The 15,643-nt window shown below is 47.0% G+C and overlaps 1 protein-coding gene across 1 annotated transcript; it reads left to right on the forward strand.

Moving 5' to 3' along the window:
- The first annotated feature begins 1,540 nt into the window (after positions 1-1,540).
- On the forward strand, positions 1,541-14,667 carry LOC128422081 (sulfotransferase 6B1-like). Its single transcript, XM_053405651.1, has 6 exons — positions 1,541-1,811; positions 5,687-5,871; positions 7,757-7,883; positions 11,390-11,484; positions 13,258-13,441; positions 14,410-14,667. The coding sequence occupies exons 1-6, from the start codon at positions 1,667-1,669 to the stop codon at positions 14,526-14,528; spliced, it is 855 nt and encodes a 284-aa protein (XP_053261626.1). The 5' UTR covers positions 1,541-1,666; the 3' UTR covers positions 14,529-14,667.
- The last annotated feature ends 976 nt before the right edge of the window (positions 14,668-15,643 follow it).

Genomic DNA, 15,643 nt, shown 5'->3' on the forward strand with positions numbered 1-15,643 from the left:
GGCCAACGCTGGGGTTGCGGTGCTCATCTCGCTTTATTGGCCGAGGGAGCCGGCATACAGCTTCCGGGTCATGTGGCCAGCATGACTAAGCCGCTTCTGGTGAACCAGAGCAGCGCACAGAAACACCGTTTACCTTCCCACCGGAGCGGTACCTATTTATCTACTTGCACTTTGACGTGCTTTCGAACTGCTAGGTTGGTAGGAGCAGGGACCAAGCAACGGGAGCTCACCCCATCGCGGGGATTCGAACTGCCAACCTTCTGATTGGCAAGTCCTAGGCTCTGTGGTTTAACCCACAGCGCCACCCGCATCCCCCCGCTTTTCCTTAGGATGTCCCAATTTTCATCAGAGAAATGTTGTAGGGTATGGTAGGAAGTCCCTATGGAGTTATCCGACCCCTGAGCCATATGAAGGCAGCCCTGTATAGGGAAGTTTGAAATGTTTAGTAATAATAATAATAATAATTTATTAAAATACAATAATTCATCAAATATTAAAAGCTTCCCTAAACAGGGCTGCCTTCAGATGTCTTCTAAAAGCCAGGTAGATGTTCATTTCCTTGACATCTGGTGGGAGGGTATTCCACAGGGCGGGTGCCACTACCGAGAAGGCTGTCTGCCTGGTTCCCTGTAACTTCGCTTCTCGCAATGAGGGAACCGCCAGAAGGCCCTCAGTGCTGAAACACATGTATGTTTTTATATATATTGGAAGCTGCCCAGAGTAGCTGCGGCAACTCAGTCAGATGGGCAGAGTAGCAGCAGTAATAATAATAATAATAATAATAATAATAATAATAGAAGAAGAAGAAGAAGAAGACATCCTTCTTTTCATCAGAGAATTGTTGGAGGGTAGGCTCCTATCCTCGCTGACTAGGGATGGGCAAAATTGGCAGTTTCAGTTATCTATGCTGCTTATTTTTTTCATTGAGATCTGCCCTCAGTGCTATCATGGGCAGCAGTTACATCCTTTGAACTTAGGAAAATACTTCGTATTGACTCCATTGGGTCCATCTAACTCCATACTGTCTGCACTGACTGGCAGCATCTCTCCAGGCTTGGAGATGCTGGGGGTTGAGCCTGGGACCTGCCTACTCAAAGCAGGTGCTGTGCCACCAAGCTACGACCCTGCAGGGGAGTGTGCTTGCCACTGGGCACCGCAAATTCTCCAACTTCATTTCCTCCTTCAGGATTTACTGTGACGGGAGAGAACACAGTGCATTTCTACAGAGCTATGGTGCTATTAAGGACACACACACACACACACATGCTCATTAGGAACTCATTAACCTCCTGAGACAACACGCCACTCACACCGAGAGTCCCATTTGTTAATGAGTGCACCGCAATCATTTGTGCAATTACAGTCCTGGTTATTTTCCACTGTTGCGTTTTCGCTCATTTCTGTGCCAGAAGCCAAGTTTCAGTGAACCACCTCCCGGATTTGCTATTTATCTGGATAACCTTTCTGTTCCTTTGCATTTATTGTAATCCATAAAGATAAGCCCCCAAATGCCTCTTCGAGATGTTACAAAGTGCATAAATGGGTCTTTTCCAGCTCCTTTCTTGCTCAGTCGCTGCTAATAATTGCTCGGCTGGCCAGAGGTTTCCTTCTCTCCTGGTTTGGGAAGAAGCGTCCAGTTCAACTGAGACCACCCCCGAGACACCAGATGTCGTCGCGCAGTGAAGACGATCTCATGCACACTTTCAATGGCATCACTTTCACCATCAGGACTTCGCCTGAGCTCTTGAAATCCCTGGACACATTTGACGCTAGAGAAGACGACATCCTTTTGGTTTCGTACCCAAAGTCTGGTAAAGTCTCGCTTGATTCGGAATGGGGAAAGAATCCTAATCTACGCCTTCTTATTCCAGGCTTAGTTAACTAGAACAAGAAATTCTGTGTGAGCGAGAGAGAGAGAAGTGGAGAAGAGAGGAAGGGGAATTGAGATCCAAGCTTGACTTAACTCTGAGAAGCGATACAAAAACTAAACCAGAGAGAGCTGTGGTGGTCTCGTTTGTTTATTTATTTAAAGCATTTACATGCCGCTCTTTTGCCAAAAAGCCTTCCCGGTGCAGCTTACAAGAATCAGTAGTGAGACAGTCCCTACTCCTCACGCTTACAATTTAAAATACACGGCACGTGAGGAAAAAGGAATGGGGAGGGAGGAGGAAAAATGCAGGTTGTTACACCTGTTCTTAAGGTTACAGTTCTTATAATATAGTCCTATATAGTTCTGTTTACAGGAATACTGGCTGTCTTTGAGAGTACCCCCTAAGTCTCAATCAGATCTGGTTTTTGATGATTCGTGGTGGGATCACGAGACCAGTAGGGCTGGTAGTTACTGTGCAAAGTATCCTTGGTATTGACTCTGTATTTGTTGTGAACCCTCTAGAAAGGGTTGTTTTTTTTAAAAAAAAAACCTTGACTTTTCTCCCCCACCACAACCCCTGGCATGACTGGATTAGTCAGCTGGAAGACTTAATTGCTTAGTAAGTGTGCAATTAATCAACTCAAACATTAATGGGCAGCTTTAAGGACTCATGAGTTAATCATGCAAGTCATTGGCCTCGCTGTCAATTGTCGGAAGCGATTAACAAACTTTGTTCATAGAGTCAATCAATGACTCCATGATGACAACACTCTACTTCCACTGGGTCAGAGACACAATGCTTTTCCAGTTTCTGAGCATTGCTGGTACAAAGATTGCTGTTGCGCCCAGGATGTGCTATTATTATTATTATTATTAGTAGTAGTAGTAGTAGCTTCCCATAAGTAGCTCACTGGCCACTGTGAGAACAGGATGCTAGGTTGTTGTTGTTTAGTCGTTTAGTCGTGTCCGACTCTTTGTGACCCCATGGACCAGAGCACCCCAGGCACTCCTGTCTTCCACTGCCTCTCGCAGTTTGGTCAAACTCATGCTGGTAGCTTTGAGAACACTGTCCAACCATCTTGTCCTCTGTCATCCCCTTCTCCTTGTGCCCTTCATCTTTCCCAACATCAGGGTCTTTTCCAGGGAGTCTTCTCTTCTCATGAGGTGGCCAAAGTATTGGAGCCTCAGCTTCAGGATCTGTCCTTCCAGTGAGCACTCAGGGCTGATTTCCTTAAGAATGGATAGGTTTGATCTTCTTGCAGTCCATGGGACTCTCAAGAGTCTCCTCCAGCACCATAATTCAAAAGCATCAATTCTTCGGCGATCAGCCTTCTTTATGGTCCAGCTCTCACTTCCATACATCACTACTGGGAAAACCATGGCTTTAACTATGCGGACCTTTGTTGGCAAGGTGATGTCTCTGCTTTTTAAGATGCTGTCTAGGTAAGATGGGCTAAAAGAGTGTTCCCCAAACTTGGCCCTCCAGCTGTTTTTGGACTACAGTTCCCACCATCCCTGACCACTGGTCCTTCTAGCTAGGGGTGATGGGAATTGTGGTCCAAAAACAGCTGGAGACCCAATTTGGGAAACACTGGGCAAAAGCATAACATGCTAAAGGCCAGGTAGAATAATTGATGGCAGTATATATGTTCATTCTTCTTGTCCTGAAGTAGTCTTGGAGGTGTGGGAACAGCCTTTAAAAAAAGATTCAGCAAAGCAGGTTTGCATGAGTACACCAACCATGAGGTGCAGTGAGGCCTCAGGGAGCCAGTGTGGTGTAGTGGTTAAGAGCAATAGACTTGTAATCTGGGGAACTGGGTTCGTGTCTCCGCTCTTCCACATGCAGCTGCTGGGTGACCTTGGGCTAGTCACACTTCTTTGAAGTCTCTTAGCCTCGCTCACCTCACTGAGTGTTTGTTATGGGGGAGGAAGGGAAAGGAGATTGTTAGCTGCTTTGAGACTCCTTAGGGTAGTGATAAAGTGGGATATCAAATCCAAACTCCTCCTCTTCTTCTCTTCTTCAGGGCGGCAGGTTCCCAATGATAGGTCCTGCTCACTGATGAGGCAAGGTGTGCTGCCTCTGCTGCCCGAGCTTGTGGGATTTCAGCAAGATCTTGCATGAGATCTTGTGAGATTTCTCATAATATCCTGCCAGAAGATAACTTTGGGTTAGCAAATATTAGAAACTAAAAAACAGTAAAGGTAAAGGTAAAGGGTCCAGTCGTGACTGACTCTGGGGTTGCGGCGCTCATCTTGCTTTATTGGCCAAGGGAGCCGGCGTACAGCTTTTGGGTCATGGGGCAGCATGACTAAGCCGCTTCTGGTGAAACAGAGCAGCGCACGGAAACACCGTTTACCTTCCCGCTGGAGCGGTACCTATTTATCTACTTGCACTTTGATGTGCTTTCAAACTGCTAGGTTGGGAGGAGCAGGGACCGAACAACGGGAGCTCACCCCGTCATGGCGATTCGAACTGCCGACCTTCTGATTGGCAAGTCCTAGGCTCTGTGGTTTAACCCACAGCACCACCCGCGTCCCTAATAAACAGTAGTATTTAGATAATATTTGGGATACGAAGGGAAAATGCAGAACTGTCTTCAGAACTGTGCCGGACAATAAATTAGCTGCCACCCACACAGATAAGAAAGGCACGGCAGTGGGGTTGCTGTGAGGCTTAAAAATGGCAAATTGATGTGGAGAACTGAACTCAAAAGAGTGGAAAAATGAGGAACGGATAGAAACTGAAACTGACAGATCTACCTCTTCCTTGCTAATTCTGAGCTATTGCAAGTGACTTGCAAGGTTCCTTTTGTACAGTAATTTTGAGGAGCACCCTCACGGGCACTGCGGTTTGAGGAATGCTCTCCTCCTGCCCCAAGTGGGGCGGGGGTGTTTAGGAACCATATCCCTTCCCAGTTAGGACAGGATGAGCTCCCACTATCAGTAAACGTACAGGGAGCCCTTTAAAAACCAAAGAGCCTGCAAAACCTTGCTTCTTTCTCTTGTGGAGCAAATTCCAGCATTCAGTATTTCCCCCCTTCTCTTCTTCAGAAATGAAATCAACCAGATCCAAAGTTGTTAGTCAAACAAACCCATCCTTTTACTTCTGGTTTCATCAGCTTCATTGCTCTTTAGAGAGGAGCATCTTCAATCTGTCCTCAATCTGCCTCAATCTGGAGGCAATTATTTCTTATCCTTGGCAATTAGACTGTTTATGGTCCTCCTGTGTACATAACCTCCATCACCCAGTTTATCAAGCCATATATATTCAACACTTTGCCGGTACAGTGGTACTTTGGGTTACATACGCTTCAGGTTACAGACTCCACTAACCCAGAAATATTACCTCAGGTTAAGAACTTTGCTTCAGGATGAGAACAGAAATCGTGCTCTGGCAGCGCAGCGGCAGCGGGAGGCCCCATTAGCTAAAGTGGTGCTTCAGGTTAAGAACAGTTTCAGGTTAAGAACGGACCTCCGGAACGAATTACCGTATTTTTCACTCTATAAGACGCACCAGACCACAAGAAGCACCTAGTTTTTGGAGGAGGAAAACAGGAAAAAAAAATATTCTGAATCTCAGAAGCCAGAACAGCAAGAGGGATCGCTGCGCAGTGAAAGCAGCAACCCCTCTTGCTGTTCTGTCTTCTGGGATAGCTGTGCAGCCTGCATTCACTCCATAAGATGCACACACATTTCCCCTTACTTTTCAGGAGGGAAAAAGTGAGTCTTATAGAGCAAAAAATACGGTAAGTTCTTAACCTGAGGTACCACTGTATTGTTCATGCTTTCCCCCCTTTCTTTTCTCCTTTCTCACAGGCACTCACTGGCTGGCCGAGATCCTCATGCACCTCTATGCACCCAGAGTGTCTTTAACATCTCCGATTGAATTTGGAGATCTTTCCAGACTGGACCAACTGGACCGTCTTTCAGGCAAGAGAATCATTCCAACCCATTTGGACGGCAGCATGCTGCCACCCGCTTTTAAACTCAAGCAATGTAAGGTGAGATATGGGCACGGTATTATTTCAGGCACTGGGGAGGAAATAATAATAAAAAAAGGTTCCCGAATGAGCCTCCCAGTGAAATCTGGTAGGCAGCCCTGGTTTTGCATCTTGATCTCAAAATGATATTTTTACAAGCCGCCCCAAACTCTGCCGAGCAGTGCATGAGATTCCTCGGGTCTCGGTCCTCAACCAGGGTCTGTGCCTCTTCAAAAGACTCTAGGGTGCTCATCCCGCTTTATTGGCCGAGGGAGCCGGCGTACAGCTTCCGGGTCATGTGGCCAGCATGACTAAGCCGCTTCTGGCGAACCAGAGCAGCGCACGGAAACGCCGTTTACCTTCCCGCCAGAGCGGTACCTATTTATCTACTTGCACTCTGACGTACTTTCGAACTGCTAGGTTGGCAGGAGCAGGGACAGAGCAACGGGAGCTCAACCCATCGTGGGGATTCGAACTGCCGACCTTCTGATCACCAAGTCCTAGCTAGGCTCTGTGGTTTAACACACAGCACCACCCGTGTCCCTTTTTTACTCAGGGTAGACCCATTGAAATGAATGATCTGGGGGCTGGACTAGATGTTTGCTGGGAAGGAATGGGGCAGAATTCAATGGGGTGCTGTGGAGGTGAGAAGCAGAGGCACTGGACTAGATGTTTCTCGTGATCCCTTCCAACTCTACAATTCGATGAATTGATGATTCTATGATCAGGACTAAGGGCTCAGCCATACTTCATTTTGTGCCCTGATTTGTAGGCGCACACCTGTGCTTTCAAGGGTCTGAGTCAGGTCACTCTGCTTTCCATGGGAAAAACCTGCCGTTTACTGCTGAATCGGAACAAACATAAACCCGCAAAAACCCTGATTGACATTTGTTCCAATTCAGTGATAAACAGTAGGATTTCTTGGTGGGACGAAAAACCCAAATGCTTGGACCTGTCGCTGAGAAGCATGCGCCTGCACGCACAACTTGTGGTACAAAAGGAAGTCTGGATGAGCCCTTATCTACGATCAATCGTTTCAACAGGTCTGCATTGAATAAAACTTATCTCTGCTGTGATTTGGGGGGAAGACAGTAGCTCAGCAGTAGAATTCACACTTTGCCTTGCAGGAAGTCCCAAGATGAATTCCTGGCAGCTCCAAGTCTCCAAAACTCACCGCTAGTCAGTATAGCCTTCGGCAACCTGGTGCTCTCCAAATGTTTTGAACTACAACTCCCATCAGCCCCTGCCAGTATGGTCATTGATTGGGGATGATGGGACTTGTAGTCAAACAACACAAGGTTGGTGTGTGTGTGTGTGTAGAGATCATATTGAGCACTAGCTGGTGGCTGGTGCGCCTTGGGATCAATATGGCAGATGCTAGGCAGGGGTCTGCAAGGTTTACCTCGCCTGGGCCGGTTCACTCCAGCGGAGATCCCTCCATGGGGTGGATCACGTGCACCCCCACGATTTCTGGTGTCTACAACTGCGCAAACGCAATTTCCAGCATCTGTGCATGCGCAGACAAGATTTGCGGCGCTACGGAAGCGAGTCCCCGCACCTTGCTTAGATGCGCTGGCTGGTTTAGTGCAGCGTGCAGGGACTCACTGAACGGGCGGCTCGGTTCGTTGGCTGCTCACGGGCTGGTTAAACGACCCCTGTGGGCCGTTTGTGGGCCATGGGCCTTAGGTTGCCTACCCCTGTGCTAGGGAGACCAGGAAATGGTGGCTCCCTAGTCAATTTTAAGCAGATCTACTCCTTGACTGGTTGTAAGAAGGCAGGCAGGTGGGGCATTGAGAGTGGTGGGGGCAATGCCCCATTCACTCTGAGGAGCTTCCCATTGGCCTGACTTGGTAATAGAGCACCTTTGGATTTCACCGCCTTATTAATGTGTTGTCTTCGTTTGCAGGCTATCTACATCATCAGAAACCCAAAAGACATTGCGGTTTCCATGTATCATTATTACAGAGACAATCCAAACCTCCCCACCATCGATTCCTGGCCTGTTTTCCTGGAGATGTTCTTAAGAGGAGACGGTAAGAAGACTGAATAGCACCTTTCCTCTCTCTCGCCTTGCAAATTCTAGTGCATAGTGACAACCCCAAGTGAAAATAATACGAATTTCCCCTCCGTGGTGGCTGCCTGTATTGCTGCAAATGAGAGAGTAAGTTAAATGCTTCTGAAGACCAGTTGTGGGAAACCTCTGGAAGAGCGAGTGCTCTTGTGCTCAGATCCTGCTAACTGGTTTCCCACAGGCATCTGGTTGGTCAAGGTGAGAACAGGATGCTAGACCAGGTGGGCCATTGGCCTGATCCAGTAGGTGTTCCTTATGCTCCTGTTTTCCCAAGAGATCATCAGCTGGATTATTGGCTTCTGTTTCCCGCTTGCTCCCCAGAAGCTCCAAGTCCTTAGAGGGTTTTTGGACTTGTATATGTAGAAACCCCCTACCTTTTGTTGTTTAGTCGTGCCTGACTCTTTGTGACCCCATGGACCAGAGCACGCCAGGCACTCCTGTCTTCCACTGCCTCCCACAGTTTGGTCAAACTCATGCTGGTAGCTTTGAGAACACTGTCCAACCATCTCGTCCTCTGTCCTCCCCTTCTCCTTGTGCCCTCCATCTTTCCCAGGGAGTCTTCTCTTCTCATGAGGTGGCCAAAGTATTGGAGCCTCAGCTTCAGGATCTGTCCTTCCAGTGAGCACTCAGGGCTGATTTCCTTCAGAATGGAGAGGTTTGATCTTCTTGCAGTCCATGGGACTCTCAAGGGTCTCCTCCAGCACGATAATTCAAAAGCATCAATTCTTCAGCGATCGGCCTTCTTTATGGTCCAGCTCTAATTTCCATCCCCCTACCTTAGGTTGGTTATTTTGGAATGCCAGATCCAAGTTCTGAAGACCACAAGGCAGACACTCTGATTGCAGCTGCATTAACCCTCGGCTGAGGTCAAGGGCATGAGGCTCTGGTTCCTGTTATCAAAACATTGGTCACATCATTTTACTGTATGGCTGTAAAAAGAAAAAGGAAAAAAAGTTCCCACAAAGCTGGAGATCCAAAGATCAACCGAGCAACAAATTGAATTGGTGTCATTAACAAAGGAACGCAAATTGATGCTGTGATTTGTAGGATAAGGATCAAAATAGTAATTTGAAGTGTGACTTGAGATGCCTTCCTTTCTTCCTTTTTGTACCTTCGCTGTCCGTGATTGACTTAAAAGCAATAAGTGGACTTTAGCTGGATAAGACAACCGGTCCATTTAAGGCAGAGTTGGGGAATTTTTATTTTTATTTATTAAATTCCTATGCTGCCCTTCACCTGAAGATCACAGGGTGGTTTGCAATATAAAAACACAAAAATACATGCCGTAAGTACAAACAGAAACAATAGTACCCCTGCCCACAATATTATTATTATAGATGCTGCTGAACTCCAGTTCACATCAACAACAGCCAATGGTAAGGGATGATGGGAGTTGTAGTCCAATTGCATCTGGAAGGCTGCAGGTTCCATATTCTTGCCTGAAGGATTGGTAACTGTTCACAGCAACAGAGAAAGTGTAAAGGGCAGGGGAATCTTTGGGCCTCTAGATGTTGCTGTGCTATGATTTCAATCTGGCCCAGACAGTATGGATAATGGTAATAATAATAATAATAATAATAATAATAATAATAATAATAATAATTTATTATTTATACCCCACCCATCTGGCTGGGTCACCCTGGGCGGCTTCCAACAAAGTATTAAAATACAGTGGTCTGTTAAACATTAAAAGCTTCCCTGAACAGGGCTGCCTTCAGATGTCTTCTAAAAGTCTGGTAGTTGTTGTTCTCTTTGACATCTGGTGGGAGGGCATTCCACAGGGCGGGTGCCACTACCGAGAAGGCCCTCTGCCTGGTTCCCTGTAGCTTTGCTTCTCGCAATGAGGGAACCGCCAGAAGGCCCTCGGTGCTGGACCTCAGTGTCCAGGCAGAACGATGGGGGTGGAGACGCTCCTTCAGGTATACTGGGCCGAGGCTGTTTAGGGTTTTAAAGGTCAGCACCAACACTTTGAATTGTGCTCGGAAACAACATCATTAGTCCAACAACATCTGGAAGGTGACATGTTCCTCACTCTTGTCCTAGACTATAGGACAAGACTTTTTATTTTTATCTGTCTCTCCTCTCTGGTGGATTGAGTGGGTGAGACCAATAGCGAACCCAATGGTCAAGAAGGCAGTTTCTACACGTGCCGTAGAGGGAAGTCAAGGGCAGATGGGGCTCATCAACCTGGCAAGAGAACTCATCTAGGAGAAGGAAATCCTGACCCCAAACATCCACTGCCTTGTGGAATATCTTCGGGAAAAGAATAGGCTAAGGAGTATAAACCCTACACAAATCCGGTGCAGAGTCCAGAAGAAGAAGAAGAAGAAGAAGAAGAAGAAGAAGAAGAAGAAGAAGAAGAAGAAGAAGAAGAAGTTATTATTTATACCCCACCCATCTGGCTGAGTTTCCCCAGCCACTCTGGGCGGCTCCCAATCGAGTGTTAAGAACAATACAGCATTAAATATTAAAAACTTCCCTAAACAGGGCTGCCTTCAGATGTCTTTTAAAAATAAGATAGCTGCTTATTTCCTTCACATCTGTTGGGAGGGCGTTCCACAGGGTAGGTGCCACTACCGAGAAGGCCCTCCGCCTGGTTCCCTGTAACCTCACTTCTCGCAATGAGGGAACCGCCAGAAGGCCCTCAACGCTGGATCTCAGTGTCAGGGCTGAATGATGGGGGTGGAGACGCTCCTTCAGGTATACAGGACCAAGGCCGTTTAGGGCTTTAAAGGTCAGCACCAACACTTTGAATTGCGCCCGGAAACGTAATGGGAGCCAATGTAGGTCTTTCTGGACCAGTGTTATATGGTCCCGGCAGCCACTCCCAGTCACCAGTCTGGCTGCCGCCTTCTGGATTAATTGCAGTTTCTGTGTCACCTTCAAAGGTAGCCCCACATGGAGCATGTTGCAGTAATCCAAGTGGGAGATAACTAGAAAAAGGTTGGATGGCACCTTGTACGCCTCCTTCCGGCAACTCCTGCAGCCAAGCTGGTGCCAAACGTCTTGCTCTGCTTTCCTTTGAATCACAGGTCGAGAGGGGAGTCTTGTCGTCTGGTATCCCAAGACCTCCATACACACTGACAACACAGCAATTTGACTTCACCCTCAGAGGTTCACTCCATTGTCTCTCGAGACAAACAGATGCCAGCAACCTCTCTGACTGGGTACTGAATGCATGACAGCCTGAAAGAAGCCAAAATTTGACTGTGGCTATACATAATCTTTAGGAGGGCCTATCTTCCTCTTGTATGAGAATTTCACTCCATCCTTCTGGCTGTGCAGAGTTCATGGAAATTTATGTATTTATTTTATTACATTTACACTCAACCTTTCCTCCATTTTTCTCCCCTCCCCCATTTTATGTTCACGACAGCCCTGCGAGGTAGGTTAGGCTGAGTGGGGGATTTGAACACTGGTCCAGCAAATGCCTCCAATAATAATCTCATTTTTGCTCTCCCTTCCTAGTTGTTTGTGGGTCCTGGTTTGATCATGTCTTAAGCTGGGAGAAACACACCGATGACAAAAACACTCTGTTCTTGTTCTACGAAGACATGAAACAGGTAAAACTAAAATCTGCCTTTTTCCCAAGTAGGAAGAGAAAAGCAAGGCAAATCTAAACTCAGCAAACGCCTAAATTCCCGTGAAAGTTAAATTTATGATGCTCAGGTAGCAAACAGTTAAAAGACATTTATCCCACCCTTCCTCCATAAAAGATCAGAGTAGCATATGTGATCCTGCCTCTACTTTGACCTGAATTGGGAGCAGGTGGCGCTGTGGTCTAAACCACTGAGCCTCTTGGGCTGGCTAATCAGAAGGTCGGCGGTTCGAATACCCGCAACGGGGTGAACTCCCGTTGCTCTGTCCCAGCTCCTGCTAACCTAGCAGTTCGAAAGCATGCCAGTACAAGTAGATAAATAGGTACCACTGCAGCAGGAAGGTAAACAGTGTTTCCGTGCACTCTGGCCTCCGTCACAGTGTCCCGTTGCGCCAGAAGCGGTTTAGTCATGCTGGCCACATGACCTGGAAAACTGTCTGTGGACAAACGCAGGCTCCCTCGGCCTGAAAGCGAGATGAGCGCTGTACCCCATAGTTGTCTTTGACTGGACTTAACTGTCCAGGGGTCCTTTCCTTTAACTTTTTGTTACTTTGACCTGAACAACAACCTTGCGAGGTATGTTAGCCCCAAAGGTTACCCAGTGGGGTTTGTGGCCGAGTAAGAATTTGAACCCAGATGTCCTTTATTAAATGCCAACATAGCATCCTGAGAGGGAATAAATGTGGAATGTTTTGTCCCCCCACTCATATGTCCTTGCAAGGTAAATAAATGTAACGGGACCCCTGACCATTAGGTCCAGTCATGACCGACTCTGGGGTTGGGGCGCTCATCTCGCTTTATTGGCTGAGGGAGTACAGCTTCCGGGTCATGGGGCCAGCATGACTAAGCTGCTTCTGGCAAACCAGAGCAGCTCATGGAAACGCCGTTTACCTTCCCGCCGAAGTGGTACCTATTTATCCACTTGCACTTTGAGGTGCTTTCGAACTGCTAGGTTGGCAGGAGCTGGGACCGAGCAACGGGAGCTCACCCCGTCGCGGGGATTCAAACCACCGACCTTCTGATCGGCAAGTCCTAGGCTCTGTGGTTTAACCCACAGCGCCACCCACATCCCTTCCTTGCAAGGTAGCACCTGTGTTAATGCTGCCAGCGGAGCTTGGGCGATTCAGTACCAGGAAGATGGGTGGGAAGCTTCTGTTCTGCTCATCTTTATTTAGGCATGACAACCAAGAAGTAGCTGAGTTCGGATCCCCCTTCTGATCCCTCTTCGGATCTTGACAACAAAATTTAAAATTCAGCTTTGTAATTCGGAATTTATGTGATGTGATTTGATTTGATTTGATTGGCCGGTTAATAAAAATTATTTTTTTAAAAAAAGAAGTAGCTGAGTTCATTAGTGCTTCCTTCCTGGTAATTCTGTAGAGCAGAAGTGGGAAATCTGTGGTCCTCCAGATATTATTGGACTCCCAACTCCCTTCATTCCCCAGTCAGCTTGGTCAAGGCACAGGGATGATGGGAATTGTATTCTAGCAAAATCCAGAGGTCCGCAGGTTCCCCATCCTTGGTTCATCGAATTACTGTCTTGGGTTCTTCCATGATTCAGGTGCAAAATTGTGCCTGCTTCAAAACAACCCCCCCCCAAAAAAACCCCACCCATAGCCCTGCCCAGTCTTTGCCGAAAAGCACAAAAACGGCTACAATTTGGTGTGCTCCCCATTCACTTCAATGGAGCAGGTGCCTGCAGCAGCTCACCCGATCCTCTGCTGTTTGCGTTTCCCAGGACCTCCCAAAGGTTGTGAAGAAAGTCAGTGCTTTCCTGGCGCTCAACACCAGCGAGAGCAGGATCCACGAGATCTGCAAGAAATCCTCGTTCAGCGAGATGAAAACCAACACGGAGAAGGAGAACGATCCGAACCACACGGTCTGCGCGCTCACGTCCAACCGGAAGCTGGTATTCCGAAAAGGTAAGGGGAGGTGGAGGAGGGTTGAGCAAAACTGGTCCACTCTCTCATTTCTCCAGCCTCCAGGCCACTTCATTGCTGCTGCGTTCGTTTGCATTTTTTAAAAAATAAATAAATGTCCTCATGGAAACCAGCAATTTAGTGCATGCTTCTCATAAATAGCCATGTTTCCAAGCAATTTTCCTTTTGCCGTGCCCTATGGAGCACTAGAATAACCAACTGGTGGGATGCTATAGACAGGATCCTCTGTTTACTCCCAGGGGCTGCGTTTTCCAGGTGAATGAGGACTCCAGCCCCCCCCCCTTATCTCCCTTATCTTATCTTAATTTCCATGCTTCTCTCCTGCTTGCCAACACTCCTATAGTCCACCCAGCCAGTATTGCAGGACAAAGTGTCTGGGATTATCTGAAACCAAACAGGGGCCAGACACAGCGAAGAAAACAAGAACATCGTGAACAGGTGAAAGGGTTGACAGGGTGGCAGCCTGAAGAAAACCTCGGCTGGAACGGGTAGAGGCGAAGCCTTTAACGTAGGACGTCCCAAGTTCAGTCCCAGGGTGAAGTTTGCTCCGGCATCATGGCTGGGATGGCAAGAGCCTTGGGGGCTGTGGAGAGTAGTCAGCACTGAGCACAATGCACCAGGGAGCAAAAAATAAATAAATGTTTAGAGTTGAGAAGACACCTAGCTCAAACCACTGCTCAATGTAGGATCTGCAAGGCAGGATGCAGCTGCGGCAATCCAATCTGTACAAGGATTGGTTGGAAAGAGAGGAATGGTGAGAGGAACCAGCCGGGGAACCCCCAAGTGGAAAAGACTCAAAGCCAAGGGGTTGATGGTGGGATGACCATGAGTGGTCAGAAGACTGGGAGAAGGATGAGGCATTGGAGGCTGAAGAGGCAATAGGGTTTAGTGAGCAGTCAGAATCTGCGACAGAGCGCAGTTTTAATTTTTTCCCATCGCTCATTCTCCAGGTGCCGTCGGCGACTGGAAAAACCATTTCACCCCCAAACAGAACCGGATGTTCGAAGAGACATTTAACAAGAAAATGAAATTTAGTGAAGTGGCAAAACATCTTGTCTACGAGTTCTGATTGTGATGGCAACCAGCCACCAGCTGGCGACTGTATGGAAACGTTTGTTGGGGAGGTCTGTATATATTTAAAAAGGCTTGAATTCTCCAGACTTTGGGGTTATGTCTCTTCTAAAAAGGAAAGGGGAAAGTGTAAATGTGCGAAAGGGTGACCAAATGTTGCAGTTTATCTGTCCATAATCTGAAGCCTCTCCACTCCATTTCACTTACGCCCATTTTCTGTTTTCTCCTCCTCCCTCCAAACAGTCTGTCCCCACTTGATCACTGGGGTTCCTGTTCCTTCTGATTTGACAACACTGCAAACGTTTGGCTTTGGTATCACCTGCTAATATTGACTTCTTGTGTATTGGCAGTGGCAGTGTAGTGGTTAGAGTTCTGGACTCTGACCTGGGATACCAGGGATCAAATCCCCACCCAGCCATAAAAGAGACCTACTGCAAACGAGTCTGTCAAGCATGAAACTAGCCATTTAAGAGGCTAAAATAAAGTCACAGCACAAGGAGAAATTGTTTGACCCTAGCAGCCATTTACAAATTGCAGGGGAAGAAATGGCACTTTTCCATAATGTCAAATTTGCAGAACTAGATAGACATGTTTTGCTAATGAGAAGATTGGAAAACGTTTATTGAATATACGGGGGGAAATTGTGTACACTTGAAAACATTGGCAGCATTAAGATAAATTCAACAGTGTAAATAAGTTTTGATGGATGCAATAATGGAATCCTGAATGGTTTAGTTTTTGTGAAATATGCAGGGATTTATGATATGCAAAATGAACCGTGGAAAGAGAAGAAGCGAAGTCAATGATATTTTAAGGATGTTTAAATGAGTGTTTTAAACTGTAAAACAGAAAATTTAATAAAAATTATATACAAAAAAGAAAAAAGAAATGTAAAATGCAGAAATGTAAGACTCCAGTTTATATCTGCAAAAAGGCAAAACTGTGAGATGGGGAACTTGCGGCCGTACTGATGTTTGCTGGTCTCCTGAGAACGTAAGGAGAACCCTAACCCTAACCCTTCCCTCCATCTAATCTTCTGAAGCCACCCAAATGGATGGCCAACACTGGCTCTTGTGGGAGTGAGTTCCACAGTCTAACTAAGCACGGACCATT

The sequence above is a fragment of the Podarcis raffonei genome, chromosome 10 (assembly GCF_027172205.1).
Source record: "Podarcis raffonei isolate rPodRaf1 chromosome 10, rPodRaf1.pri, whole genome shotgun sequence".
Classification (NCBI taxonomy): domain Eukaryota; kingdom Metazoa; phylum Chordata; class Lepidosauria; order Squamata; family Lacertidae; genus Podarcis; species Podarcis raffonei.